At 38.0% G+C, this 27860-nt stretch overlaps 1 protein-coding gene across 2 annotated transcripts in view; it reads left to right on the forward strand.

Annotated features, from left to right (window-relative positions):
• Positions 1 to 2548: 2548 nt before the first annotated feature.
• The window catches only part of VPS26A (VPS26 retromer complex component A), a 29660-nt gene continuing 4348 nt past the window's right edge, over positions 2549 to 27860 (forward strand). Inside the window, exons 1-7 of one of the 2 annotated variants that reach the window (XM_003409304.4) lie at positions 2549 to 2664; positions 9735 to 9884; positions 17009 to 17084; positions 18229 to 18385; positions 22076 to 22240; positions 24911 to 25017; positions 26428 to 26496. In XM_003409304.4, coding sequence (XP_003409352.1) covers positions 2662 to 2664; positions 9735 to 9884; positions 17009 to 17084; positions 18229 to 18385; positions 22076 to 22240; positions 24911 to 25017; positions 26428 to 26496 — 727 coding nt within the window. In that variant the 5' untranslated portion in view covers positions 2549 to 2661. Of the gene's footprint in view, positions 2665 to 2781; positions 2993 to 9734; positions 9885 to 17008; positions 17085 to 18228; positions 18386 to 22075; positions 22241 to 24910; positions 25018 to 26427; positions 26497 to 27860 lie in introns of those variants that run through there. The other variant, XM_023547020.2, reaches the window with a different exon arrangement.

Below are 27860 nucleotides of genomic sequence, written 5' to 3' on the forward strand. Positions count from 1 at the left end.
CAACATTTCTGATTTTTACTCACTAGATGCCAGTAGCACTCCCCCAGGCCTGATAATCAAAAATATTTCCAGGCATTGCCAAATGTCCCTTGGGCAGAAAAATCCTTTCATCTGGAAAATCACTACATTGAAGCAATGATTATTTTTGAACTAAAGTCTTATCAGGTATGTTTCTACCTTATAACAGTATAGTATGATTTATCATTTTTCCACAATATTTACTAAGCTTATTTATCCACAGGAATTAGGAACTTTACTATTGCAGTAATTCAGGTACATGATTTGGGATACTTGTGCGTCTTCATGATATGGTGACTGGCTTTCCTCACAGCAAGTGATCCAAGACAGCAAGGTAGAAACAGCTTCTGAAGTCACGTACTATCACTTCTCTTATCCCGTTGGTCACACAGACCAATTCTAATAGAATTTGAGAAGGAACTACACATGGGTGTGAATAGTGGGGAGCAAGATGACTGTGGGTCATCTGCAAGGCTGGCTACCATCATGCAGTAATAAAAAAATCATTATAAGAGTTGGAACATAAAATTGGGGAAATCACCCAGAAACAAGAACAGAAAGACAAATAGATGGAAAATAGGAAAGAAAAAGTAACAAAATTACACCACCAATTTAGACCTAATATTGTATGTTTACAAAACTAATGTGCTCCTTCTATGTTTGTTTGCCAACTGCTCCCTCCCTGCACAAAGTATTTTCACAAACACCTGCTATGCCATTTTTTTTTTTTTACGTTGCTGTAAAAAAATAAATTAGCATAGAGTGCTGACGAAAATGCCTCATGGGGGGAAAGGGAGCAGTTGGCAAACAAACACAAGTCGTGCATTATTTGCCTAAAATATGGTATATGACTAATAAAAGATCTAGGACGAAAGAGGAGTGCATAGAGATGGGAGAATATTATCAAATAAATTTCGCAAGGTGGCAAGATACAAAGTCAATATAAAAAACATACATACACAAGCAATAAACAATTAGAAAATGAGTATTTTAAATTCTATTTACAAATACATACACATAAATTTAACAAAAGATGTGTACAGAAAATAGAGAAATATACCATGTTCATGGATTGGAAGGCTCAATATTGTTAAGATGTCAATTTTCCCTAAATTGAGTTATAGGTTCAACTCAATCCCAATCAAAATTCCAGCTTCTGTTTTTTTTTTTTTTTTTGTAAAAGTGGATTAACAATTCAAAAATTTACATGTAAATACAAAGGATATAGAATAACCAAAGCATTCTTGAAAAAGAACAAAGTTGGAGTAATTATACTACCTTATTTCAAGGCTTACTATAAACCCACAGAAATCAAGACAGTGTGACATTGGGTAAAGACAGACAAATAGATCAATGAAACAGAACAGAAACTCCAGAAATAGACCTACAATTATACAGTCAATAGATTTTTGACAAAGGCATGGAGCAATTAATTATTTTTAAATTTTGATTTCTTCTTTGAACCAGAGGTTTAGAATTACGTTGCTTTGTTTCCAAACATTTGGGGGATTTTCTAGCTATCTTCTTATCAATTCCTAGTTTAGTTCTATTAGGATTAGAGACAAAAAAAATTGATTTCAATCCTTTTAAATTTCAGACTTGCTTTACGGCCCTGCTTCACAAACTTGATTTTATTTTGTCACGGTGGGAGAATTATAGTCCATTTAGAGCATCAGTTTTTCCCTGCTTTCATTATGTGCAGAGTGCACTGTGGTGGTTCAACACTAGGGTCTGTTTTTGAGTTCTAAACAGTATTTCGTTTTTTGGAGGTCTTTTTTCTAGGCTTATACTATAATGATTTAGGATGCTGTTAAGGCCAGAGGAGTTTTTAGCAGCATCTCCGGATTTTCCCCCTTTCACAGGGTACCTTTTGTTTTCAACAAGGAGTTACAATTGATTTGAGTCCTCTATAATCGGGGTAGAAAGCTTATGGAACTATCTGTGGACTTCAGGAGCCAGCGGAAGCAGAACTCTAAGATTTTTCAGTTGGTCCCGTCAGAGGCGATAAATCACAGAGCTAACAAAATTTCAGAATGCAGAAGTTCTCAGACGAGGGTTAACTGGGTAGAGTTCAGGAAACGTAGAAGAACGCCTCATCCCCGGATTAGGAGAACACGTCTCACCGCGAGGCCTCAGGAAGCGGGGCCTCTCTAACGGTTCCCATTCTCCTCCGCGACCCAGCACCCCACCCACAGAGAGCGCCTCCGGCACAAACGCTTCATCCCGCCCAGCCACTCAGACTTCCACAGGGAAGAAGCCCCCGGCGTAGCGAAGAAGGCAGCCAGCGACCCGCCAGTCACGTGACAGAAGGGAGGCCCCCGCGCACCTACGGCGCTGACGCCCTCCCCAGCCCCTCCCCCTTTGACGTAAGCGCAGTGGCCCCGCCCCTCCGCCTCAGGGTGGAGCACTAGGCCCCGCCTCCAAACGGCCTCTCCTACGAGGGAGCTGGCTGGCTAGTGGGGCGGGCCGAGAGGCCGGAGCGGGGGCGGTGCAGGGGGAAGGGAGGAGAAGAAAAGAGGGGTCACGTGCGGCAGGCGGCCCGAGGTCACGTGACGGGGCGCCGGGGCGGAGGAGCCGGGACTGGGAGTTCTCCGGAGAAAAGCGGGGTGAAGTGGGGGGGACGCGGCGGTGGCGGCGCTGACAATGGTGAGTGCACGGCGGCCCGCGCGCTCGCCTCCCGTCGTCGGCCCGGAGCGCGCGGCGGGACGACCAACGGCGGCGGCGTCGCGGGAGGAGGGGGCGGGCGAGCAGGGCGGGGAGCGGGCGTAGGCCTGTCGGGCCACCCCCGGGTCCGGGAAGAGCGGGCGGCGCCGCTCCTTCCCGGTCTCGGCGAGGCCCGAGCACCTGCCGGCGGCGGCGCGCTCTCCTGGCCATGTCGGAGCCCGTGCCCGCTTTCCTCGACCGGCTGTGGGGGCCCTGGCTGGGGACTCGGACCCCGCCTCTGCGGGGGCTCCGCGTCGCCTCCCCTTCCAAGGTAGCCGGCCGCTCCGCTCCTCCCGGGCAGCCTCGCTTTCCTTTGGCTGGGTGACCCGGGAGTCCCCCGGTTCCGGGCCCTGGAGGACTTGGTCCCTCTCTGCCCGTGTGTCATGAGCTGGATAGGCTCTGCTTTTTAAACCTGCATATGGGACCCTCTGCAATTTCGTGACCCCGGTTCAGGTTGGCGCTGACACTTGTGGAGTGGGCGAAAAAAGGAAAAGGACGTTGGGAGGGGAGTCCTCTTTAACTCAGAAGACACTAGTTTTGTGCCCGCGTTTTAAAGCATTGCCTCTGATTTCCGTCCCCAAGCCATTTTTATAAACTTAACCCTTTGGGGTGTTGAAATGGCCTAGAAAGCAGAGGGCAGAGGGAAATCAGAATACTCTAACCACAGTTACTGGGGAGTACAGAGTAGGCACCGTGGCGGTTAACTGTGTGTGTCGACAGTCTCCTCTAGATAGGATCTCATTTGGGTCATTTGATTGTAGTAGTCGTTTGATTTAGCAAGCATACGTTGAGCGTCTACTATTTGCTCTGCTTTTATTACCTGCACTCCCAAAGGTCCTGATTCTTTAAACTGCTTGAGACTTTTGACTAAAGGCCTAGCTAGGTTTATATTATATATATAAAAAACTAACTTTGAATAAATAAATTTTAAAGTCAGAAATCGTGTTACTTTAATTAAAAAGTAGACTTGTGCATTCTTAAACTTGGAGCCTTTTTTTTTTTTTTTTTTCTTCCTTTCTACAAATAATTACGGAGGTGTGCCCAGGGGTTATGAGCAAGATTTGAAGAGCCCTTGCTCTTTTGTAGTTTACAGTCTGGGGGGGTAGACATTTGTTTGTGTAATTTCCTTAATGTGTCGATTATAATTGTGATAAATACTAAGAAGTATTGGGAGGATCTTGCCTAATCAAGGAGTTAGGGAAGACGTCTTTAATTAAATGTCATTTGGAAAAACTTAAAAGGCCCCCGTTTTTTTTTTTTTGTTTACATTTATAATTATTGCTTTTCATAAGCTTTTTGAATCATGTTCAAAGCAATTTATTTTTATTTTCAAGCTACTCATCAAGCATAAACTAAATTTTAAAGCTTTAGAACATGGCAATGGGCACGAATGTAACATATGTATGAAAATTTGCTGTTTCATTGTGTATGGGCTCAGTAAATAAAATTTTGAGAGCCTCCCATCCCACCTTGAGTCACATTTGTTTACATCCACTGGACTTAGTGAAATTTCTTCAGTGAGGGCTAGAAAGTTTGTCATCTTTTTATATGTCCACATATAATTTTGGTAGGTGGTGATGCTCAAAACTGGATTTACAGATTATATGAAAAACCTTAATTTAAAGTCAGTTATAGGAGGCTGAGGCTGAGACCAGAAAACTGTAAAAAAATAATTGCTGTAATGGTTGAATAGTCGTATGTATTGCAGTCTAATTATTTAAAAGCTACCTAGGATTTTTTAAATTGTGTCTGAATTGAGTAGTACTGTCCAGTACTAGTGCAAATTCCATTCTGAATGCTCACTTGAAGATGCCTTTGCCCAAGAACTGAGTAATAGTCTTAAAAGTCCCCGAAACTGCCTTTAGTAATTGCAGCAAGTCTACGTTAATGTACAATTTTTATTCCTTTTCCTTTTTCTAGTGTTCACCATCTTGACACTTCTGTATTTTACTCTCTCTTTACACCTTAGGAGGAATATAATTTGATTGTGAATAATTTTAAAAAGACTTTTATTTCATGACTTTATTTGAAATGCCAGAAGATGCACATCTAGAGAATCCTTTTCTTTGTACCCTGTTTAAAGGGAAATAAAAAATCTTTTTTCGCAGATATTTTTACTTTCTGTTGTCTACTTGTCAAGTGTAAGACATCAGAATTTTTTGGAGGTTTTAAGTATAGTAAGATAGTTCATTTTTGATGTGTCCTAATGTGAAAAACCTGATGTTATTCCAGTGCTAAATTCTCATGGCATACCCTTGTTGAAGTACCGTAGTTTATTATTCAACCTTTACTCTTCTGCATATGCTATCCCAGGCTTTTTTAAAAATACCTTCTGATCTCTCCCAACTTCAGTGTTTTGATTGTGTTAAAAAGTAAGTCTACCAACCCCTGAGACCGTGACTTGAAGACACCCTTCTGAGGTGGAACTGAAGCCATTCCCGGAGACCATCTCTCAGCCAAACAATAGACAGGCCCATAAAATAAACAATAACACTCTAGAGGAATGTGTTCCTTAAAACAATCAATTATTCGAGATCAAAAGGACCTTTGCCCAAGAAGCAAAGATGAGAAGGCAGGAAGGGGTACAAAATCTGATGAAATGGGGAAGCCCGGGGCAGAAGTGGCGAGAGTGCTGACACATTGTGGGGGATGCAGCCAACATCATGGAACGTTTTATGTACCAACTATCAGATGGGAAACACTTTACTCTGTAAACTTTCACCTGAAGCACAAGAAAAAAGAAAAGTAAATCTACTGTTAAGTTTTAATTATAAAATAGATTGTGCATAGAGAAAACAAGGGGATAATACATAATTTTTACATGTATTTTTAATGTTTAGGAATTTTTAATTTTTAAGAATGGTTCAGAATTCTTAAAGAAATGACATTAGACCCATTGTATAGTTACCATTGTGTTATTGATTATAAAGTTTCATGAAACTGCATTTATATCATTTTAATTAGTAGCAGTTTAAGTTTTTATTTGATCTTTTAATATCAGCTATCAAATCCTGCTTCAGCTCTGTGGGTTAAGTATCTGTGTATGTGGAAGTTACTGTGATGTTTCAGTGGTTCACTGGTAGAATTCTTGCCTTCTTTGTGGGAAACACCAGTTCCATTCCTGGCCAGTGCACCTGATGCATAGCCACCACTCATTTGTCAGCGGAATCTTGTGTGTTGCTGTGATGCTGAACAGGTTTCTGCGGTGCTTCCAGACTCAGATTGACTAGGAAGAAAATCCTGGCAATCTACTTCTGAAAAACCAGCCACTGAAAACCCTGTGGAAACAATGGTCCTGTCCCGTTGTGCATGGGGTCACCATGAGTCAGTGGCCAACTTGATAGCAGCTAAGAACAACAAATCTATAAGACAATTTTTATAGTTTTCAGATCTCATTTTTCCTTGAAGCAGCTCTGGGAAGTGTTAGGGGGAGCGAGGAAATTAATTTTAATTTTCCTGCTTCTATTTTATAACATTTAGACTTACGTTTTGTCATAAGGAAGGAGAGCTCATTCTCTTACTGTTCTCACCACCAATTGGCAATAATCTCTTTACGTATCTAATTTTATTTCGGCATCTAAAATAGACAGCTACCTGGAGGCATTGTCTTCCACCCTTTTATAATTGCTCCTTCCACCGCAGCCCTCCCCATACTCCTTTGCTGGCTCAGTGCGTTGCACATAGTTGGTAAATATCAGCTGATTGATTTTGAGCTTCTGTACATTCTCAGATCTGTCACCCTTAAATGAAGATGTACAATTTCAAAATTTACTGTTCTAAGTAAGTGAAAGCTGTCTAATAAGGAACAGTGCAGGTGACCTATAATTGATGCTTCTCATTCTCTCTCTTTTAAATTAGTTCAGAGTCAGATTTGGTTTTTAGTTTCCTAGTGAAAATTGAGTTTACGTGTTTGTAATGTTGCCAGGAATTAAAACATATTGTCAAAGATAAAATTTACTGTTTTGAGTATGTGAAAAGTATCGACCTGGCAATTCTGTTACTTGTCTTCTTGAAATTACAGTCCCTTTCATTAACGTGGAAACCCTGGTGGTGTAGTGGTTAAGTGCTACAGCTGCTAACCAAAAGGTCACATCTACCAGGCGCTCCGTGGAAACTGTACGGGGCAGTTCTACTCGGTCCTACAGGGTCGCTGTGAGTTGGAATCAACTGGATGGCAACTGGTTTGCTTTCGGCTTTTTCTTTAACATGGGGTTAATACAAAGAAGCAAGCTCAAAATTTAGAAAGACACTCTCTCATTTGAGCACAGGGTTACCTATAATTCAGATGGCTGCGGGAGGGTCACTGGCCTGCTTGATTTCACTCTGGCACTTCGGGGCAGAGCTGAGATTTAGCACAAGGTTCTTGACAACTTGGCTCTAGACTTTGCTGCCACACCAGCGCTCATTTCCTGGGAGAGGGATAGTCTTACCAAATATTTCAGATTCTCAGCTTTTTTCTCTTGTGTATTTGTTAATTTTCTGTTATTAGGGCAGTGTGTTTTATTAAAAATTGACGTTCAACAGGTACTTGGTTGTCTTTTTCTGACTGCCACGCAGCGCCCTAAGCATCGTGTCTTCAGTGAAAATGGGACAGACAGAGTATCTGTTCTCGTGGAACTTGCAGTTCATTTGAGGAGTCAGATACCAAATAAGCACACAAATTATAATACATTATGAAGTAAAACTACATAGTGCTGTGAGAGCTACCCTTGGAGAGCCTAATTTTGATTGAGAAGTTAGAGAAAGCCTATTTTTGAAATGAACGAAACAAACTGGAAGAATGAATTAGCTAGTTTAAGGATTTTTAGCTTGACAATAGGACAGGTATTATTGAAGCTGGTGGCAACGGCTATGGTGTGACCGGAGAGATGGATAGGGCCAGATACATGTAGGCCCTGGTAGGGAATACATTGTTTTGTTTTGTTTTTTAACACTTAATTCAAGTAATGAAGGTAATGATGTAAATATTACCTACAGATAAGTACATACATAAGTGTATAGCTTGATGAATTGTCACAAATGAACACACCTGTGTATCGAGTTCTCCGCCCAGAAAACATTACCAGCATTCTGGAAGCTCCCTTTGTGCTCTCTTCCAACCACTTTCCTGACTTTTAATACCACAGTGTAGGTTACCTGTTTCTGACTTTATATAAATGGAATCGTACAGTGTGTATGCTTTTTGTGTGTGGCATCTTTCACTCAGCGTTATGTGTGTGAGATTCATCCATGTTATGTGTAGTTGTATCTCTTACATTCTATTGCTTTTCAGTATTTCGGTTTTGTGAGTATATACCAACATTTATATATCCATTCTCTCGTTGATGAATATTTGGATTGCTTTCAGCTTGGGACTATTTTGAGTAATTCTGCCATGAACATTTTTTTTAAATTGTGCTTTAGGCGAAAGTTTACAGCTCAAATTAGTTTCTCATACAAACATTTATACACATATTGTTATGTGACCGTAACTGCTCTCTCTACAATATGGCAGCACACTCCCTTGTCCACCCCAGATTTCCTGTGTCCATTCAGCCAGCCTTCTGCCTTCGCATCTCACCTCCAGACCGGAGCTGCCCGTTTAGTCTCCTGTATCTACTTGAACTAAGAAGCACACTCTTCATGTGTATTATTTTATGTTTTATAATCCAGTCTAATCCCTGTTTGTGCGGTGAACATCTTACACCTATCTCCTGGTTCATGTGTGTAAGCGTTTCTGTCTAAGGTGTGTACCTAGGGATGGAATTGGCATAGATACATCTTCAGCTTTGCCAGATAATACCAAACATTTTCTAAAGTATTACAGTTTATACTCTTATCAGCCTACTGAAGGATTTTAAGCAGGGAAACTTGTGTTTTTAAAACATCAATCTGGTAGTTGCGTAGGGCAGGTAAAAAGAGATGTGGGAAGACTCTAGAGGAGACTGTTCTCTTTGTAAATTAAACAAAGACTGGAAGACTAGCTTTCATTGGTGACAAAAATAATCCACAACTATATCCAGTATCAAATGAGGGCAGTGGTGGTTCAGTGGTAGAATTCTTACCTTCCGTGTGGAGACCCAAGCTTTATTCCTGGCCAGTGCTCCTTAAGCACAGCCCCTGCCAGGCTGTCCGTGGAGGCTTGTGTGTGCTGTGATCCTGAACAAGCTTCCGTTCTAAGATGGGCTAGTCAGGGACTGATTCCAGGGCAGCTAACAACATTGGATATCAGAGTTGTCAGTGCAGTCTCTATTGTTATTACCAAATAACGTGTTTTGGCGCTGGTGAGCAATCGATCTTTGTTCCTTATTATATTTTTGCCATATTTGGGATTTACAGAACAAGGCTTATATATTTTCTTTGGGAAAATTCACAGAAATTTCATTAGCCCTGACCATTAGAGCTAGTTTTCCATGGGCTTATCCAGTGCAACACACCCTGTTCGGAGCTATTCTAGTATTAGACTTTACAGCAAGTAAAGCGTTGTAGTACTCATTTGGATTGGTTGTGTGAGTTCTACTATAGTGAAGGAACCTCACAGGAGTAAAACTAAAGGTAAATTCAAATCCAGATATTAGCAATTAACAGTTTAGATTTCGGGTGCATTTGATTATTTATGGTGGTTACCTATGGAAATGATTGAAATTATAGCTTGTTTAAATCTGTTTAGTTTTGATGTAGAATTTGATAGAAATTTCTGTCATTCCTTTGAGACCTCGCAAATTTTTAGTCTCTTCAAGGTCATAAAAAAATCAGAGTTTTGAACTGGTTTGTTCCAGTTGAACCCCTGCTGAGAATTTGCCCAACAAGTTCCCAAGCAGTGCTTAGGGCCCAATTCTTAGAGCCACTAATAGAGCCAGTGGTTCTCAAAATTTATGACGCGTAAGAATCACCTGGAGATCTTGTTAAAATGTCGGTTCAGGCTCAGTGTACTTGGGGTGGAAATGCAGATTCCCAGTAGGGATTAAATTCGAATTACAAAATGTAGTGACTGACTAAACTCGGTAATTGTGAGCATTTCCCTTCTATTGCAGAGTTTTCTTGGAGGCTTTTTTGGTCCCATTTGTGAGATCGATGTTGTCCTTAATGATGGGGAAACCAGGAAGATGGCAGAAATGAAAACTGAAGATGGTAAAGTAGAAAAACACTATCTCTTCTATGATGGAGAATCGGTTTCAGGAAAGGTAAATCATTTGTTTGGGGGTATTACCTATTTTTTGGACTAGAATTAGTCATCAAAGTGGTCTGTGTTTTTAAATTTGAATGATTTTATTAGTGATGGAAATTTTTTTTTTCTGAAGGTCCACTAAATCCCTGAATATGATCAATTCTTATAGACAAATTCAAGTTATAAAACATGAAATAATTTTTTAAAAATATAAAATATTAGGGTTTTTCACTCTTGGTTGTGAAGTAATAAACATATATGGTATAGTTTGGAAAATAAAATAATTATAGTCCCATCATATGGAGATAATTCACTGTTGAAAATTTGAGTGTCTCCTTGTGATCTCTTTGCATAAATTGGTGTTTCTGTGTTTATAGTATAATAATCATATCATTTTCCTATTGTTGGATATTTAAATAGTTCCTGTTTTTCAGGCTGCTTCTAGTATACTGGAGCCCTGGTTGTGCAGTGGTTAAGAGCTCAGGCTGCTAATCAAAAGGCTGGCAGTTTGAATCCACCAGCCGCACCTTGGAAACCCTATGGGGCAGTTCTACTCTGTCTTGTAGGGTTGGTGTGAGTTGAAATCGACTCGATGGAAACAGCTTTGGTTTGTTTTTTTTTCTCTAGCATATTACCATATATGTGGTAGTACTTCTATATGGATTATATTTTCTCTAGAATAAAATTTCTGGATGTGGGAGTTGCTGGAGCAAAAAATACTTATTAATAAATTACTTTCTTGGAAATTTGCATCAATTTACATGTCCACCAGTAGTGCCTTGTTTTGCCTAAGGCTTCTTTGAATGTGATCACTTTTTAATTTTTGCTATTGTGGTAGGCAAAAATGGTTGTCTTATTTTAATTTGCATTTCTTTGGTTACTAGATAGGTTGAACCTAAGTTTATTAGCTTTCGGACTTCTCTCTATTTAGATCTTTTGCCATCCTACCTATTAGCATCTTACTAGTGTCTCATCTGAAACAAACTGTTTGGTTTTCAATTTTATTTCCCTAACGCTCTTCCTTTAAAAAGATGGAGAGAAAGTGAAGAGTCCTAAAGGAGAGCAGACAAAATCATCACAAGGATGGGATATGTCAAATGAAAGAAGAGTACAAGAAATAGCGTTTGGCCAGTGGAAAAGAATGCTTGTTCACGTGCTTTGAAATAGGGCTGGAAGGGGGTAGGGATACCAATGAAGTCGTCTTTAAATTCAGATATTTCCGTTTATAGTTATGACAAGTAAGTAAATATATCTCCTGCTAGATGGTAAGCTCTTTAAGATTAGGGCATCAGAGCAGGCTTCTCTAGTCTCCATAAAATACATCACCATGCTGATCATATAATAAAAAAAGTAGGTCCTCAGTAAATGTTTACCTGATGTGTTTATTTACTGTTTTTAAGTCTGGTAAGAGGATGTTCCCTATTTGGCTTAATCTTAGTCATCTGGGACAATAAAATGTGCATGGTTGATGTTTATGGGATAAATAAAGGAAGAGGGGGAACGTTTAAGGTAAAACTGAAGTTAACTTTAATGTGTTTTAAAAAAAAATAGCTGGTGTTCAGAGTACATTTTTGGAATTTCTAGAAATCACGTAGCCCTGATAACTATAGAGTGCATTTTCTACCCAAATCTGTTTTAGGTAGATATTTTCTGTTGCTGAAAAGATACTGTATCTTGAATCTGAACATTTATTGTCCTGAAATTTTTTTCATTTTTAACCTTTTTATTATAAAATGAAACAAACTATTATAAGGCATATTTTCTTGTAATCACCATCAAGTTAAGAAGTAGAACTTTGCCAGCCACTCCATGTGTCCCAATCCAGTCACAGCCCCTTTGCCTCAAAAGTATCCACTATGCTGACTTTATGGTACCAAACTTCCTAGTGTTTCTTAATTGATTAGTCTTGTTCATTTAAAAAAAAAAAAAAAAATCTGCTATAGGTTTTAAATCTCTTAGTTTTCAGGTTCCTTATAGTTTATCTATATGTAATATAACTGAAGAATGTGGGCCTTTTGAACTGCAGAGTTTTCCACAGTGTGGATTTTGCTGATTGCTTACTCATAATGTGGTTCAGGGTAACCTCTAATCTCTATGATTGCCTGTAAATTGGGAGCTGGATCTAGAGTCCAGATCAGGCTCAAGTTCGAGTCCTTCGTCAAGAATATAGGTGGTGTGGGAGAAAGATGTGGCAGTCTGCTTCCATAAAGATTACGGCCTTGGAAACCCGGTGGGACAGTTCTGCTCTGTCCTATAGGGTCGCTATGGGTCAGACTCAATGGTAACAGGTTGGTGTTTTCTGGTTAATCTTCAGGGAAGCAGATTGCCACATCCTTCTCCCGTGGAACAGCTGGTGGGTTCCACCCACTGATCTTTCAGTTAGCAGCTGAGTACTTGACCACTGCTCAGCCAGGGCTCCTTCAGGTGGTGGTTAAAACAAACCAAAAACCAAACCCAGTGCGATCGAGTCGATTCTGACTCATAGCAATCCTATAGGACAGAGTAGAACTGCCCCATAGAGTTTCCAAGTAGTGCCTGGTGGATTCGAACAGCCGACCCTTCGGTTAGCAGCCGTAGCACTTAACCACTATGCCACCAGGGTTTCCAAGTGATTGTTAAAAAAAAAACCCAGTGCCGTCGAGTTGTTAGCAGGATTTAATTCCTCGCAGGCTATTAGCCAGAGGCCTCCTTCAGTTCCTTGCCATGTGGGTCTCTCCATAGGGCAGCTCACACCCAGCATGGCAGCTGGCGTTCCTCAAAGTGAGCCAGCAAGAGGGCAAGAGAGAGTGCTAGCATGAGAGAAGTCGGTTTTTTATAGCCTAATTTTGGGAGTGACACACCCTATTGCTTCTGCCTGGTTCTACTCATTGGAAACAAGTGATTAGGTCCAGCCTACACTCAAGGGGAGGAGATTATACAAAGGCCTCAGTACCAGGAGGGGGGCATCATCCTAGAAGGCTGCCTACCGCAGGGGGTCCTCTGTAAATGAACATTTTCATAATAAAATATTTGGGGAAATTAAAAAAAAAAAAGAATATGTGTGGTGGTGTATTTTATCATGGAGTGTGTAATGTCTGGTTTTCTTACTCTATCTCTTGTTTTTTGCACCTATTGATGCTCAGAACCTAGGTTTAATTCATTGGGGGTTACAAAAGGCTCATATTTTAAATTCTATCATTTTGTTTTTATTCATCAGATGGAATACTTTTATAAAGAGATGCTACTCATACGTTGTTTTATTACCTAATGGTACAGTTCATATAGGAAGGAAAGGAAAAGCTTTACTCTTTCCCCCTTTGCAGTTTTTAAAATAGTAAATCATTTATTTGCTTATTTTAATAATTTATATTTTGTTGAGAATATACACAGCAAAGCATACACCAATTCAACAATTTGTACATGTACATTTCGGTGACACTGATTACATTCTTCAAGTTGTGCAGCCATTCTCACCCTCCTTTTCCAAATTGTTCATAGTGTGTTTTTTTTAAATAGCATTATGTATTCCGGATTTAAACATACTTGATAAATTTTAATATATTTGCAAATATTATCCTTATCAAAGCTCCAGTGGTCCCATGTTGGGCTGGCTGAAACTTCTCCATTGTATTAGTTTTCTGTTACTGCCTAACAGATCATCACAAACTTAGCAACTTAACACAAATTTATTGTCTCACAATTCCTGTGTGTCAGGAGTTTGGTATGGATTAGCTGCGCTCTCTGTTCAGGTGGTCGCCAGGCCTAAATCAAGGCGTTGGCGAAGGGTGCTGCAGTGTCATCTGAGGTTCAGGGTCTTTTTCCAAACTCACTGGTTTTTGGCGGAAGTCATTTCCTTGTGGCTCTAGGACTGAGGTCCCCATTTTCTTGCTAGCAGTTAGCTGGGGACTGCTCTCAACTCGAGAGGCTAGCCTCAGGTCCTCGCCACATGGGCCCTTCTCTCACCACAAGGTAGTTTGCGTTGTCTTCAAGGCCAGCAGGAGAGCATTTCTCTGACGCTTCACCTTCTTTTAAAAGGGCTTATACTTGATTACATGCCATAAAATTCACCCTATTAAAGTGTACGTTTCAGTGGTTTTTAGTATATTCACAAGGTTGTACAATTTCAAAACACTTTCATTGCCCCCCAAAAAAATCCCTGTATTTCTGTATATTTTTGAGACGGTCATATTTATAACTTTCCTTACCTAGTATGTTAAAAAAACGTTTACTTGTCATTAAGTTTTTCCTCTTCACTAGCTTTTTTATTAGCTTTTCAAATACTTGGCCTATCAAATGTTCAGCAACTCATCAGAGGGCTTGAGTATTAGTAGTAATCTGAAGTATTAATTTCAGAGGGTGTTTTCAATTTAATATTAAAATTCTTGTTTGTCCACAGCTTAATTTTGAGTTCTGCTCTTGTTTTTCAATCCAAATTTATAATGAAGTACAGAAAGTAAAAACTCACTCGGAATGGAGGAGAGGATATCTGTCCTTTAAGTTACGCAATTTCCAGATGGCAACTTTAGGAAGAAATAATTTTTCTCCTGCATTGCGTTTTCATGTGAAAATAATCCGTTCTTGTCAAACTATAGGTATTGCTGAGAAAATTATTCCTTTTATAAATACGTATTAGCTACTGTCACAGTTGGAGCCCTGGTGGCGTAGTGCTTAGTGGTTAAGGGCTCAGGATGTTAACGTAATGGTCATCAGTTCAAATTCACCAGCCACTCCTTGGAAACCCTGTGGGACAGTTCTACTCTGTCCTATAGGGTCGCTATGAGTCAGAATTGACTGACAGCAATGGGTTTAACGGGTTTACTGTCACAGCAGACAGAGAATAAGAATACTTCTTACTGGATCTCTTTAAAGAGTAGTATTTTGTAATTAAGATAGTCGGTAATTGACTTAAAGTGATATTTTAGAAATCAACTTTTACTGTTTTCTACTTCCATTTATAAAAGTGTTTTTATTATTTGACTTCAGAAAGGAGCTAGATTGGCCTCTGAAAAGTAAAAAACCTTGAGGTAGTTATACTAGTGCCAAGCCATTCACAGTGAACTCTGCGTCTGTTCCCCGTGGCAGAAGAGAATAAAGGCATGTGCTCAGTCTGAGGTTGTAGGATTTTAGGTATTTCAACAAGGAGTATTTTCATAGTATCTTTCATCAACATGGATATGAATCATGCTCTCTGATAGCAGTTGGAAACTAATCTTGGATAACCATCAGATCCAGCAACAATGATGTACAAATACCTTGGTACCTCACTAAAAAGGACCCTATCGATGGCTTATAGTAATTGGTACCACATGTTTGTCTTAATCCACAGGAACGTCACTCCTTGAAGACAGCATTGTTGGAGACAAGTATATAGCATTGTATCAAAACAGGTTTGATAGGGCCTTGAATGTGTTTTATATATTCAGCTTTCCTAAATTGTTTTCATGGCCTATTAAATATATTTGCATATTTGCAAATATCTCCACACAAATTATTTAATAATAGCAAAGGAAAAAGTAGTGACTTTTCAGTGGAGAGCCCTGGAGGATCCCCTTAACTAGGTTACCATCAACAACGTTGGATAAACTGATATGCTTTCTAATATGGTCACATTGAGGACACAGCTGCCCTATGGTGGTTTTCTTGCCAAAAACATGTAACCTGAATTGTGGTTAAAACATCAGACACAGCCATTTCCAGACAAATAAAGACATTCTCAAAAACCAGCTGAGAAATAGACATTTTAAAAGATAGACTGTTTTGTGTGTGCTTTATTGGTAGAAATTAGAGAACAGCTCTAATTGCTGTCTGGTCTAGGAACCAGCTGGGAGTTATGCTTCTTTCATTTGTTGTTCAAACCTAAAATTAAGTTTGTTAGTGTGTGTGAAGCTTCTTTAAGTATTGCCTTTCTTTTTTTTTTAAACAATTTTTTTTTCTGACTTCGAAAATATTAGCTGCCTGTTATAAAAAAAAAAAAAACTTGAAAATTACAGAAAACTCTAAAGAAAGCAAAAATTACCCAGAATCAGAAGTAACTGCTGTTAAGAGTGTTTACTTTCTGTAGTTTTTGAACATACACTTATGATTATACTTGTATACAGTTTTGACTTCCTTCACGTAACAAATCACACACATCTTACCGTGTCATTGAAAGTTCTTGACACCATTATTTTTAAATTTTTAATAATATTTCATCATATGGATATACCACTATTTATTTACTTTGTTTTCTGAGGTATTAATTTCAAAAGCAAGTAGCTAACTCCTCATCTTGGTTACACAAGTGGAAAATAGAGAACTGAATATTTTAATTTATATAATTTACAAACAAGTAACTGGACCTCTATTTTTATTGTTCCTTGGTTTCTAGGCTCTTTTGAGAAGTACTTTTTGGGAGAAAAGCTTTGAAGAGTCATGTTGTCAATATTTCTTATAGAATAAACCGGGAAGTGTGCTTTTTTGTATGAAAAACGATTGTGTACTAGCTAATCCTTAAATGTTTGGAATTTTATTTTTAATATGTATATACTCTGCAGAAATTTTTTCTAACAAAAAATCATAAGTTTAATGTTTCCATTTGGCAGGTATATGAATTGAGGGATCTTGAGATTATATATTTTTCTTCAGAAGTATGTGCAATAAATCATACTCAGAATTTAAATCTTTGGACATTACTGTTTTAAGATGAGTGACAGACTTGGCAGTATGCATTGCTTTTAAGGTTAGGATTTATAACAATATATTCTTGGTTACAAAAAGCTGAAAGTGATCTTTTAGGTCAGTTCGTGGAATTCGTGATTACCCCACATGAGAATCTGTTACTAGTCATAGAATTGTTTTTGACCAGAAAACATTTGAATATTTAAAAGTTTTCCCTTTTTTTTAATTGAGACTTTTTATATTTTTCCACCTATAAAGATTCTTTCCTAACAGAGCAGATACTTTAAGTGTATGTGTAACCAATAGGTTCATTAGTGATTGTGTTTGAATAAATTTTACCTTCTCTCGTGCTATAAGGTCACCCTGAACTAGGTATGTGATGGTGTCCCAACTCCAATAGTGAATATCTGAAATACTTACATATTGCATTCATCTGGAAGGAATCTACTAGTAGGCCCAACTCAGAGGACTGTTAACATCTCTTAAAATTTCATGTTTTGGCAGGTAAACCTAGCCTTTAAGCAACCTGGAAAGAGGCTAGAGCACCAAGGAATAAGAATTGAATTTGTGGGTCAAATTGGTGAGTTTTAAAATAGAATTCCTTTTTTTTTTTGATAGCTGAAGGTGAAGAGGGTTGGATTTGGCCCTTAAGTAATTGAATTAGAACTTAGATTTGTGGAAGGAAGGAGTTGATTTTGCATAATAAAAGAGGACTTATTTTATAAACATATTAAACCTTGTTTTTTTTAACTGCATTAAATAATGTTTGAGTTACCCTGCTTTTGTTCCTGGACTTAATTACTAAAAATGAAGGACATTATGTAAACTAGCAGCCTTTGAAAAATAATTCAAGTAGATTAATTGACTTACTGAAATTTCCATCTGCCTACATTTTTCATCAGCCTCAGAATTACCAGCTTCACCTTCATTCCCCCCTTTCTAATGAGCCATGCCGTTTGCCTTCCTGACCTAGCACGTGCCTGTAGTCAGATTCACCTGTCAACAGGAAATCCCATGTGGAAAGGAAAGATGTAATTTCCTCTTGCTACAGATCAACTTGTGTACATTTCCATATGTGTATTTCAGAGACCTTCTTGATTTAGCAGGGAGTTAAACTGTATATAAATCTTTTGGTATTGTAGATTCACAAAAGAGAGAAAAGAAAGTACATGTTTTTAACACTTTACATAGGCTAGGTTTTAGTTTTCGCTTTATAAGTTTTACTGTACATTTTTAAGGTATCCAAATTAGTGAATATATGTTTATATATCCATTCTGAATGAGCTTATACTCGAAGGGCAAATTATACTAATGAAATGTAATTGGTTTTAGTTTTTTCTGTATTATAGTTTTATCAAGGTAATGTATTGGCCTAAAACAAAACAACAAAACAGTGTTTGCTTTGAAGGGAGAAAGTTAAAATAATTGCTGGTAATATTTCAAAACAGCTTCGTAGTGGGACAGTCCTAACTATACCAAAGGAATGAAGAATTTTTTTTAATTGGAAATTTTTATTGTGCTGTGCTACTTGGAATTTTTATGCCTAGGTAGAGCATAATAATGAGGGTAATGGAATTTCAGATCATAGCTCTAGGTTATTAAAGTAGAGACAAAGAGGAACTAATTCTGTTGGTAAAAATTATTTGCTTTGGAAGAAGCAGCTAGAGTTTTATTGAAATGAGTATTAAATCTCATTGGTCTTTTTGTTTTTTTAAATTTCTTAGAACTTTTCAATGACAAGAGTAATACTCATGAATTTGTAAACCTAGTGAAAGAACTGGCCTTACCTGGAGAACTGACTCAGAGCAGAAGTTATGATTTTGAATTTATGCAGGTTGAAAAGCCATATGAATCTTACATTGGTGCCAATGTCCGCTTGAGGTATGTATGTATATCAGAAACTGTAAACAGAGTCAAAACCAGGAAGTAATGGCCATTACGGGATGTCTCACTAGAATTCCAATTATAGTTCTGGACTGGCAGACTTAAAAGATTTCTGTTTTTAATGATCTGATTTTATTTATTCATTTTATTTTTTAAATAACATTGTATTTAAGGTGAGTGTTTAATACCAGATTCCCATTTAAGAATTTCTATGCACGTTATTCAGTGACATCAGCTACGTTTTTCACAATGTATCATCACTCCCATTCATTCCTTTCTAGCTGGACCATTTCCAGTACTCTAGTTTCCCTGCCCCCTTATGTTCTCATCTTTGCTTCAGGGTAGTTTTTCACATTGTGGTCTCACATAGATGATTTTCTAAAGGAGATCATTACTCACGGGTGATACTCTTTATTTTGTGAGCCAGTCTTTTGTTTAGCTAAAAGGTGGCTTTAAGGGGATAATTTCCATATATGGTTTAAAGAGTATCTCAGGGTGATAGTCGTGGGGAGTCCTCTAGTCTCAACCAGTTCAATAAGTCTGGACTTTTTTTTTTATTATTGTGCTTCAAGTGAAAGTTTACAAATCAAGTCAGTCTTTCATACAAAAACTTACACACACCTTACTATGTTCTCCTAGCTGTTCTCACCCTAATAAGACAGCACACTCCTTCTCTCCATCCTGTATTCCCCATGTCCTTTCAACCAGCTCCTGTCGCCCTCTGGCTTCTCATCTCGCCTCCAGACAGGAACTGCCCACCTAGTCTCATGTGTCTACTTGAGCCAAGAAGCTCCCTAGTCTGGACATTTTTAAGAATTTGAGTTCTGTTCCACATTTCTCTCCTATTCCATAAGAATCCATCTATTGTGGCCCTGATCTGAATGGTTGGTAGTGGTAGCCTGGCATCATCTAGTTCTTCTGGTCTTTAAGTAGATGAGGCTGTGGTATGTGTAGACTATTAGTCCTGCAGACTGCTTTCTTCTCTGAGTCATTGGTCTCCTCCTTTCTTTTTTGTTCCGGATGAGTAGAGATCAATAGTTGTTATCTTTGATTGCCATCCACGAGCTTTTAAGACCCCAAACACTACTCACCCCTTTGGGATGTAGAACATACACTTATGAACTGTATTATTGCCACTTAACTGAGTTGTTCAAGGAGACTACGTCCTAAGCCTTCAAACCCCGAAAACCAATCTCGTGAGGTGTTTGGTTATGTCTAAGAAGTATCTGTAACTGTATCCCCTATGTGATTTATTATATATGTATGGATGTACATGCATGCACATATATACCTGTACGTACATACCCCTGTAGATACTTCTGTCTGTGCACATGAAAAAAAAAAACCCAAACCCATAGCCGTCGAGTCAATTCTGACTCATAGCAACCCTATAGGACAGAGTAGAACTGCCCCATAGAGTTTACAGGGAGCGCCTGGTAGATTTGAACTGCTGACCTTTTGGTTAGCAGCTGTAGCACTTAACCACTACGCCACCAGAGTTTCCTCTGTGCACATAAGTACCCACATATTCATACACATAAGCATGTATGCCTAGATACATATTTGTGTAACCACGTATGTATTTTTTGGTTGTTGCAAAATTATATTTGTCATAACCTTTATCAAAACTGCCCTTTTCCTTGGTGCACTTCTTAGTGAGATCATTTACCTTGGTCAAGCTCTGTGCACTTCACCTACATTTGATGCTACCTTTCCCATCACCGAAAGCAGCAAGTGTCTGCTTTCTTGAGAGTGCTTCCCCTGTCTCCCCCCTCCCATCCCTGCTAGCCACCAATGAGCGTTGGTCTCTCTCTATATATCTAGTCTTGTCTTTTTATAAAAGTGCGATCTTAAATTTGTCCTTTTGATTGAGTTATTTCACTCAGCAAAATGTTCTCCAGATTCATTCATGTTATAAGAGTTTTCAAAGATTCATCATTATCCTTTATGGTTACATAGTATTTCATTATATGTGTGTACCACATTTTGTTTATCCATTCATCTGTTGATCGGCACTTAGGTTGTTTCCATCTTTTTGCTAATGTGAGTAATGCTGCAGTGAACATAGGTGTACATATGTCAGTCCATCTCTTTTTCATTAGATCTCTAGGGTATATACCTAGGAGTGGGATTGCTGGATCATAACGTGTTTCTATTTCTAGCTTTTTGAGGAAGTGTGATACCGTTTTCTGTAGTAGTTGTGCCATTTTACAATCCCACCAGCAGTGGATAAGGGTTCCAGTCTCCCCACATCCTCACCACATTTGTCGTTTTGTTTTTTTTCTGTCAGTGCTGTTTTTATAGGGGTAAAATGGTGTCTCATTGTAGTTTTGTTTTGCGTCTTTCTCATGGCTAATGATCCACAAGCATCTTTTTATGTGTTTGTTGGCAGATCGAATGTCCTCTTTGGTGAAGAGTCTGTTCGTGTTGTTTGCCCATTTCGTAATTGGATTGTTTGTCTTTCTGTTGTTGAGTTGTTGAAGTTTTCTATAGGTTTTAGAGATTAGACCCTTATCAGATACATCATTCTGGAAGATATTTTTAGGAGGTCCCAGTTACCTAATTTGTCTTCTGTTTTTCATGCATTTGTAATTGTGTTTGATAATCTTTTTTTTTTAAAATAGGTCCCATAGTTTTGTCCCTGGTTATCTTCCAGGAACTTTATAGTTTTATAGCTTTAACGTTTAGGTCTTTGATCTGTTTTCACTTAGTCTTTGCATATGATGTGAGGTATAGAATCCTGTTTCGTTTTTCTGCATATGGGTATCCATTTTTGTCAGCACCATTTGTTAAAGAGACAGCTTCTTCCTCATTGAATGGACTTTGAGTTCTGTCAAAAGTCAGCTCCTTTGGATGGATGGATTTACTTCTGCATTTTCAATTTTCAGTTGTGTTCCGTTGGTCTGTGTGTCTGTCATTGAACCAGTACCAGGCTGTTCTGATTACTGTATGTTTTTGAGTGTACAGTATATTTGAGATTGGGGAGTGTGAGGTCTCCTACTTTGTTATTCAATATTGCTGTGGTTGTTTGGGGCCTCTTTCCTTTCCATATAAAGTTGGTTATTAGTTTTTCCATTTCAGTAAAGAATGTTGGAATTTGGATTGAGATTGCCTTGTATCTGTAGATTGCTTTGGGTAGCATTGGCATTTTTCACAATGTTAAGGGCAGACTTAAGATTTTAAAAAATTGTCTGATGTTTTGTCTGGGTAATGCTGATCTGAGGTAACAGGAGTTTTCTATCATAATAGATTTAGAGAACCCCATTACGTGAAGTTTCGGTAATACACTTCTCTCGTATGTTGTCCCTTAGGTACTTCATTTGTGGAATAAAGTGAATTACCCTCTAAATTCATTAGTTTCCCAGTATTTGGTTCTAGAAATCTCATTTGGTGTATATGGTTAAGAAAAGATCTAGAGAGATTCCTTCAAGTTGGCTTGATGAGAGCCCTCAAAACTCATCTGAAAAGTGTGTACATAATTCTTAAAATTAAATTTTGTATTTTCTTCCATGGTTGGTGAGTTTTTTCTTTTTTTAATTAGAACTCTTTCATTAAGTAAATGACAGCGTAAGTTGATCCCAAAGGAAATCCAGCAGGAAAGGGAAAGTTCTGCAGTTAATGTTTGCTAATTTAAAACACTTAAATTTATAATAGGAGAATTAACTGTTCTCTCCATTAACTTTGCAGGTATTTTCTTAAAGTGACGATAGTAAGAAGACTGACAGACTTGGTAAAAGAGTATGATCTTATTGTTCACCAGCTTGCCACCTATCCTGATGTTAACAACTCTATTAAGATGGAAGTGGGCATTGAAGACTGTCTACACATAGAATTTGAATATAATAAATCAAAGTAAGTACCTTTTGCAAGCAGGTAGCTTTTAAATGTTGTGGGAAGATGAAGAAGTAAGCTTTTCAGGTCCTTATAAATTGGTGAGACTAAGGATAGAATTGACACTAATCTGGTATAAACAGACCAACAGAATCTGTGAGCTGAAGAAAACTATAGGAGTTTGTTCTGGCTTTCAGCCGGTGTAGGTGTCTTTCGTACTCTACTCCTCATCCTTCTCTGCTTGGCTGCTGTTTGTAGATGATTTCACTGTCCCGTAAGGAAGCTGAGCCCATTGTATTGGTAATACTTGATATCACTGGCTTCACATGTCTTCAGTCTAGCCATCTCTTTAAAACTAGCAAAAAAACCTTTCTTTCTGACTACATAACCAATACATTTTCATTATTGAGAATTTGGAGGATGTACAAAAGTGATAGGAAGTAAAAATACCACACATTTTTATCTTCACCATTTAGTCATTATTAATGTATTGTTGGGAGCCCTGGTGGCACAGTGGTTAAGAGCTCAGGCTGTTAACCAGACGGTCAGCATTTTGAATCCACCAGCTGCTCCTTAGAAACCCTGTGGGGCAGTTGTACTCTTTCTTAAAAGGTCACTGTAAGCCAGAATTGACTCGATGGCAGTGGGTTTTTTTGGTTAATGCCTTGTTGAAGAGCAGTGGTGGCACAATGGTTAAGTGCTTGGCTGCTTACTGAAAGGTTGGCAGTTCGTACCCAGCTGCTCTGTGGGAGAAAAGACCTGGTGATCTGCTCCTGTAAAAATTGCAGCCTAGGAAACCCTATGGGGCAGTTCTCCTCTGTCCTATTTGGTAGCTATGAGTCAGAATCGACTTGATGGCACACTACAATAACGTCTTGTATATCTTTCCATTGAGGGGATATATGTTTACATGTGTTGTATTTTTAGAGAAATGGACTCCTTTTTTTTTTTTATTACTTAATGCTTTTTGTGTGAGAATGGCATAGGGCCAGGCAGTGTTGCGTTTTGTTGTACATAGGGTCATTATGAGTCAGAACTGACTCGACAGCACCTGACGACAACAACAATGCTTTTTTAAACTTTATTATAGGAAATTTCAAACATATATAAAAGCATATGAACAGTATACTGAACACTGTAATGAATCCTCATGCACCCTTCAACAAATGTCAACCCATGGTGAGATTTGCTTTATCTGTATTCATCCCCCCACTCTCCCTATAGATTATATCGAGGCAAGTCCCAGACAGCATGTAATTTCATTCAGAAATATGTATCATTTTTAATATAACCATAATACTATTATTATATCTAAAAATTAACAATTCCTTAATATCTTTGAATATTCAGTCAGTGTTCATATTTCCCCAATTGTCTCATAAATGTCTGTTTTTCCCACATGGTTTGCTCAAATCAGTATCCAAACAGGGTCTACACATTGCATTTGGTTGTTTGACTCATAAGTCTCTTAATTGATAGATTTTCACTTTTTTTTTTTTTTTAATTTTGTGCTTTACGTGGAAAGGGTCGCTATGAGTCGGAATCGACTTGATGGCACTGGGGTTTTTAAGTGAAAGTTTACAAGTCAGTCTCATACAAAAATTTATGTACACCTTGCCGTATACTGCTAGTTGCTCTCCCCTTAGAGAGACAGCACACTCCTCCTTTCCACCGTTTTTGTGTCCATTCGGCCAACTTCTGACTCCCTCTGCCCTCTCATCTCCATCTAGACAGGAGTTGCCCACATAGTAGATTTTCACTTCTTATCTGTTTCTTTAAAGTTTATGAATGTGCCCTTTTTTATCCTCTCCCTACATTCTTCTGTTACATGGTTTTACAGTAGGTAAAGCTTTTCCAATCAAGAAATACCATAATTTAATTAGTTCCTTTTGTTTGTCCAGACTATTATTGAACATATTAGTTGTCACTTCTGGGTTTCTATCAACGAAAATGTGATACATGTGCCTTCAGAGCCTTAAACCATATTGCTGATAAAATTATCAGATAGTTTAGGACCTAAAACTTGTCACTGGAAGCCTCCCTTGAGACTGGCATAATTGATTACTCAACTCTTAGGGTATTATTTTGAGATTCAAACCTGGGAGGAGGCTAAAAAATCCTCTGGAGATTGTAGGGATTCCCAGGTTGATGACCACATCATTTCAGGGTCCCTAGGAAAGGTTTCTGGTTATTAGGTTAGGTTACAGCAACAAACTCAACCCATGGAGGTGGTCTCTGTGAATTCTTTCATTGTGGCCAGACAGTTTATGGCAGCTGTGCTGTTCCAGCTCTTAGAATAATGAGGACACTGAACTCTTGTGTAGCACTTGTAATGTTTAAAAATACCTTCGTGGACCAGATAAATATTGCAAGCATAAAAATCTTAATTTTCCATTCCAGTTAAGTGCTCAAGTTCTCTGAGAACTAAGTTTACGTAATAAGGACCGACAATTAATTAGGCTGAATCCTTCCCTTTGAGGCTTATTGGTTATCAAGTAAATGTTTCAGTCCTTATTTGCATAGTAAATTGATGAGCACTTTCTTGAAAATAAGACACATTAGACAATATGGATAGTCAAATTGACATTCTTTATTACCTTAAAGATGTCTAATAAGGATTTTCAGAAGGATGTATTTCACTCTTTTTGTCTTGAAAACATTTAGTAAGTGAGGTATATTCTTTCCCTAAAGGTATCATTTAAAGGATGTGATTGTTGGAAAAATTTACTTCTTATTAGTAAGAATAAAAATCCAACATATGGAGTTACAGCTCATCAAAAAAGAGATCACAGGAATTGGTAAGTTGAAAAGAGAATTTGAATTAAATTTCCAGAATGTCATATGGTTGGAATCATATAGTATGTAGCCTTTTCACTAAGCACTAGGCGTTTAAGGCTCCCCTATGTCTCTTCATGGCTTTTTAGCTGCTTTCTTTTTATTGCTGAGTAATATTTCATCATATGGATGTATCACAGTTTGTTTATCCATTCATCTTTTTTAAGTTGAATTAAAAAAAAAGAAAAAAAACTTTATTGAAATTCCTGCAGTGAAAATCATTTTGGTATTACAACTCTGAAACTCTCTGGCTCCATTCCCATTTTTCCCACTATTTAGCATTGATTTTGTTTGTTTGTTTTATTGAAATTTACATAACATTTTAAAGTGAACAATTTTTCTATTCCAAAATCTGTATCAATCAGGGTTCTCTAGAGAAACAGAACTAGTAGAAGATACACGTATACATATGTATGTACATATCTTCTATGTATATATAGACACTGTATATATATATGGAGTGGGTACAGGGGCTGGAAATTATTTTCTGGAAATAGTTAAGCATATTAACTCATATATATATATATATATATACACACACACACATTATATATATGATTTTGGGGGCAGGCAAGTCTGAAATCTGTAGGGCAGGCTACCAGGCTTGAGGCAGAATTTCTCTGTTTTTCCACCTGTTACTAAAAGATTAAGTGATTTTAAGACATTAAAACCAAATTTCAGGTTGTCATTTGTCTAAAAAGTAATCGTTTACTTAAACTTACTTCTAATTATAAAAATAGTTTTAGTCTAGAAAAATCTTAAATAAAAAGAAAATCATCTGTACTGACCATCCAGAACAGACTTTTGTCTGTGCATATTGGTATTTTACAACATTGGGGTCATTCTATGTATTTTGGTACACTTTTCTCACTTTTTAAATGTCCAGGTTCAAATAATTTCTCAGAGGGTGAATCCCCAAATTAAAAATTTTAAAGAATTACATAAATTTGAATTGACTCGAAGGCAGCTAACAGCAACAATGTGTGTGATTTGTTGTTTTGCCAGCGTTATAAAGTTAACAACTTTCTTAAGTTGGGGTGTTGCAGAGAAAACCAGCATGCAAGAGATTATTTAGTTCTGATGCCTATTGCTAGTTTGTATTTTAGCAAATGTCAGAAATGATAGCAGGCACTGAATGAAGAAGAGTCTTTTTAAACTATATATGACACCTTTGGGAAGAAGAGACCAAACCTTCAGCTGACGGATGAGTATGTTAAGTATACATCAAGAAACAGAAAAGAATGATCAACATTGTTAAAAACGGGACGATGAGCTAGCTAGTACTGAAATAACTGGAAAATAGGGAGCAGGTACAAGGCTGGAAATAATGTTCTGGAAATATTAAATGAGTACCATTTACATTATTGCACTAGGACCCAGTACCACAACAGAAACAGAAACAATCGCCAAATATGAAATAATGGACGGTGCTCCAGTAAAAGGTAACACACTGTTCAGTTACTTCTCTTGTGGTATAGGAGGTGCAGACAGCAGCATTCAAGGGAGTTTAGTTTGGAATTGTTCAGTGTGAGAGTATTTATGGTTTCTTAAAATAATTCTTATGCTGGTTCTTAAGATCACCTTTTTATAGATGGTGAGAAGACTGTAATGGTACTTTCTCATCTGAAATAAGGTTTAATTTTTCAGTCGTTTAAATTTAGAATTTAGAAGAGGTGTTTATGTACTACCCCTTCTTTCATTCTGAATGTGTAATACTTGATTGTCTTCTAATAGTTTATCTTCGTAAAGCTTTTTTTTCTGATGCTGAACACAAGATTCAGTATGGTGAGCATTAATTCCTGTGGGATTGTGGTGTCCTTAGAGCCCCCTCAAAAATAAGCAGTTCCATTACTAGATCATCTTCTGTGTCTAAGACATTGAAGCCAGCATTTATCATTTTTAAATTCATGCCTTTGAGTTTTTCTCAGTCTGTTAATAATTGTTTCAAAAAACAGCTAATATTTATTGAGTGCCAACTGCAGATGAGGGAGCCCTGGTGGTGCAGTGATTAAGTGCTTGGCTGCTAACTGAAAGGCTCAAACCCAGCCAGCGGCTCTGCGGGAGAAGAGACCTGGAGATTGCTCTCCTAGCCTAGAAAACACTGTGGGGAAGTACTGCTCTGCCACATGGATTGCTATGAGTCAGAATTGACTTGGCAGCACGCAACAGCTGTAGCTGAGGCTTTGTATTCTTTGGTATTCCCCACCTCCCTACTACCTTTTGAGTTAGGTGCTGCTGTCTCTTATTTTACAGACAAAAAAGAGATCCAGAGATGTTTAAAAAAAAAAAAATTGCTAAAGGTGATAAAACTAATGATTGCAGAGTTGGACTTTTGAGCCCAGGCCTTTCTGACTCTGAGCCCCATATGTATATACCCTTGTGCTGTGCAACATAACTTCGTAATATAGAAGGGATAGGCCTTACATGTTTCAGGAAATAGATGTGCATGACAAAAGCATGACAAAAATACATTTCAAAAGAATACACAAATAATTACCCTTCTTAGGACACGAGAAGCCATGAGAATCTGAACATCAATCTTTTTGGCTGTGAAGGAATGTTGTCCCTCTGTACCTGCTTGTTGCTTTGGATAAATCAGTAATAGGTATTCCAGAAATTTACACACGATTAGAAACTAGGATAAACTTTGAGAAAGCAGAAAATAGCAAAATTACTTACATACCACTTACCTGCTGGGACTGTGCTAAGCACTTTACATATATTAACCTTACATATATTGTTCTTAGAGATTCCTCTGAGGAGAGTATTATTGTTATCCTCGTTTTGCAGATAAGGAACTTGAAGC

Source organism: Loxodonta africana, chromosome 16 (genome assembly GCF_030014295.1).
Source record: "Loxodonta africana isolate mLoxAfr1 chromosome 16, mLoxAfr1.hap2, whole genome shotgun sequence".
In the NCBI taxonomy this organism is placed as follows: domain Eukaryota; kingdom Metazoa; phylum Chordata; class Mammalia; order Proboscidea; family Elephantidae; genus Loxodonta; species Loxodonta africana.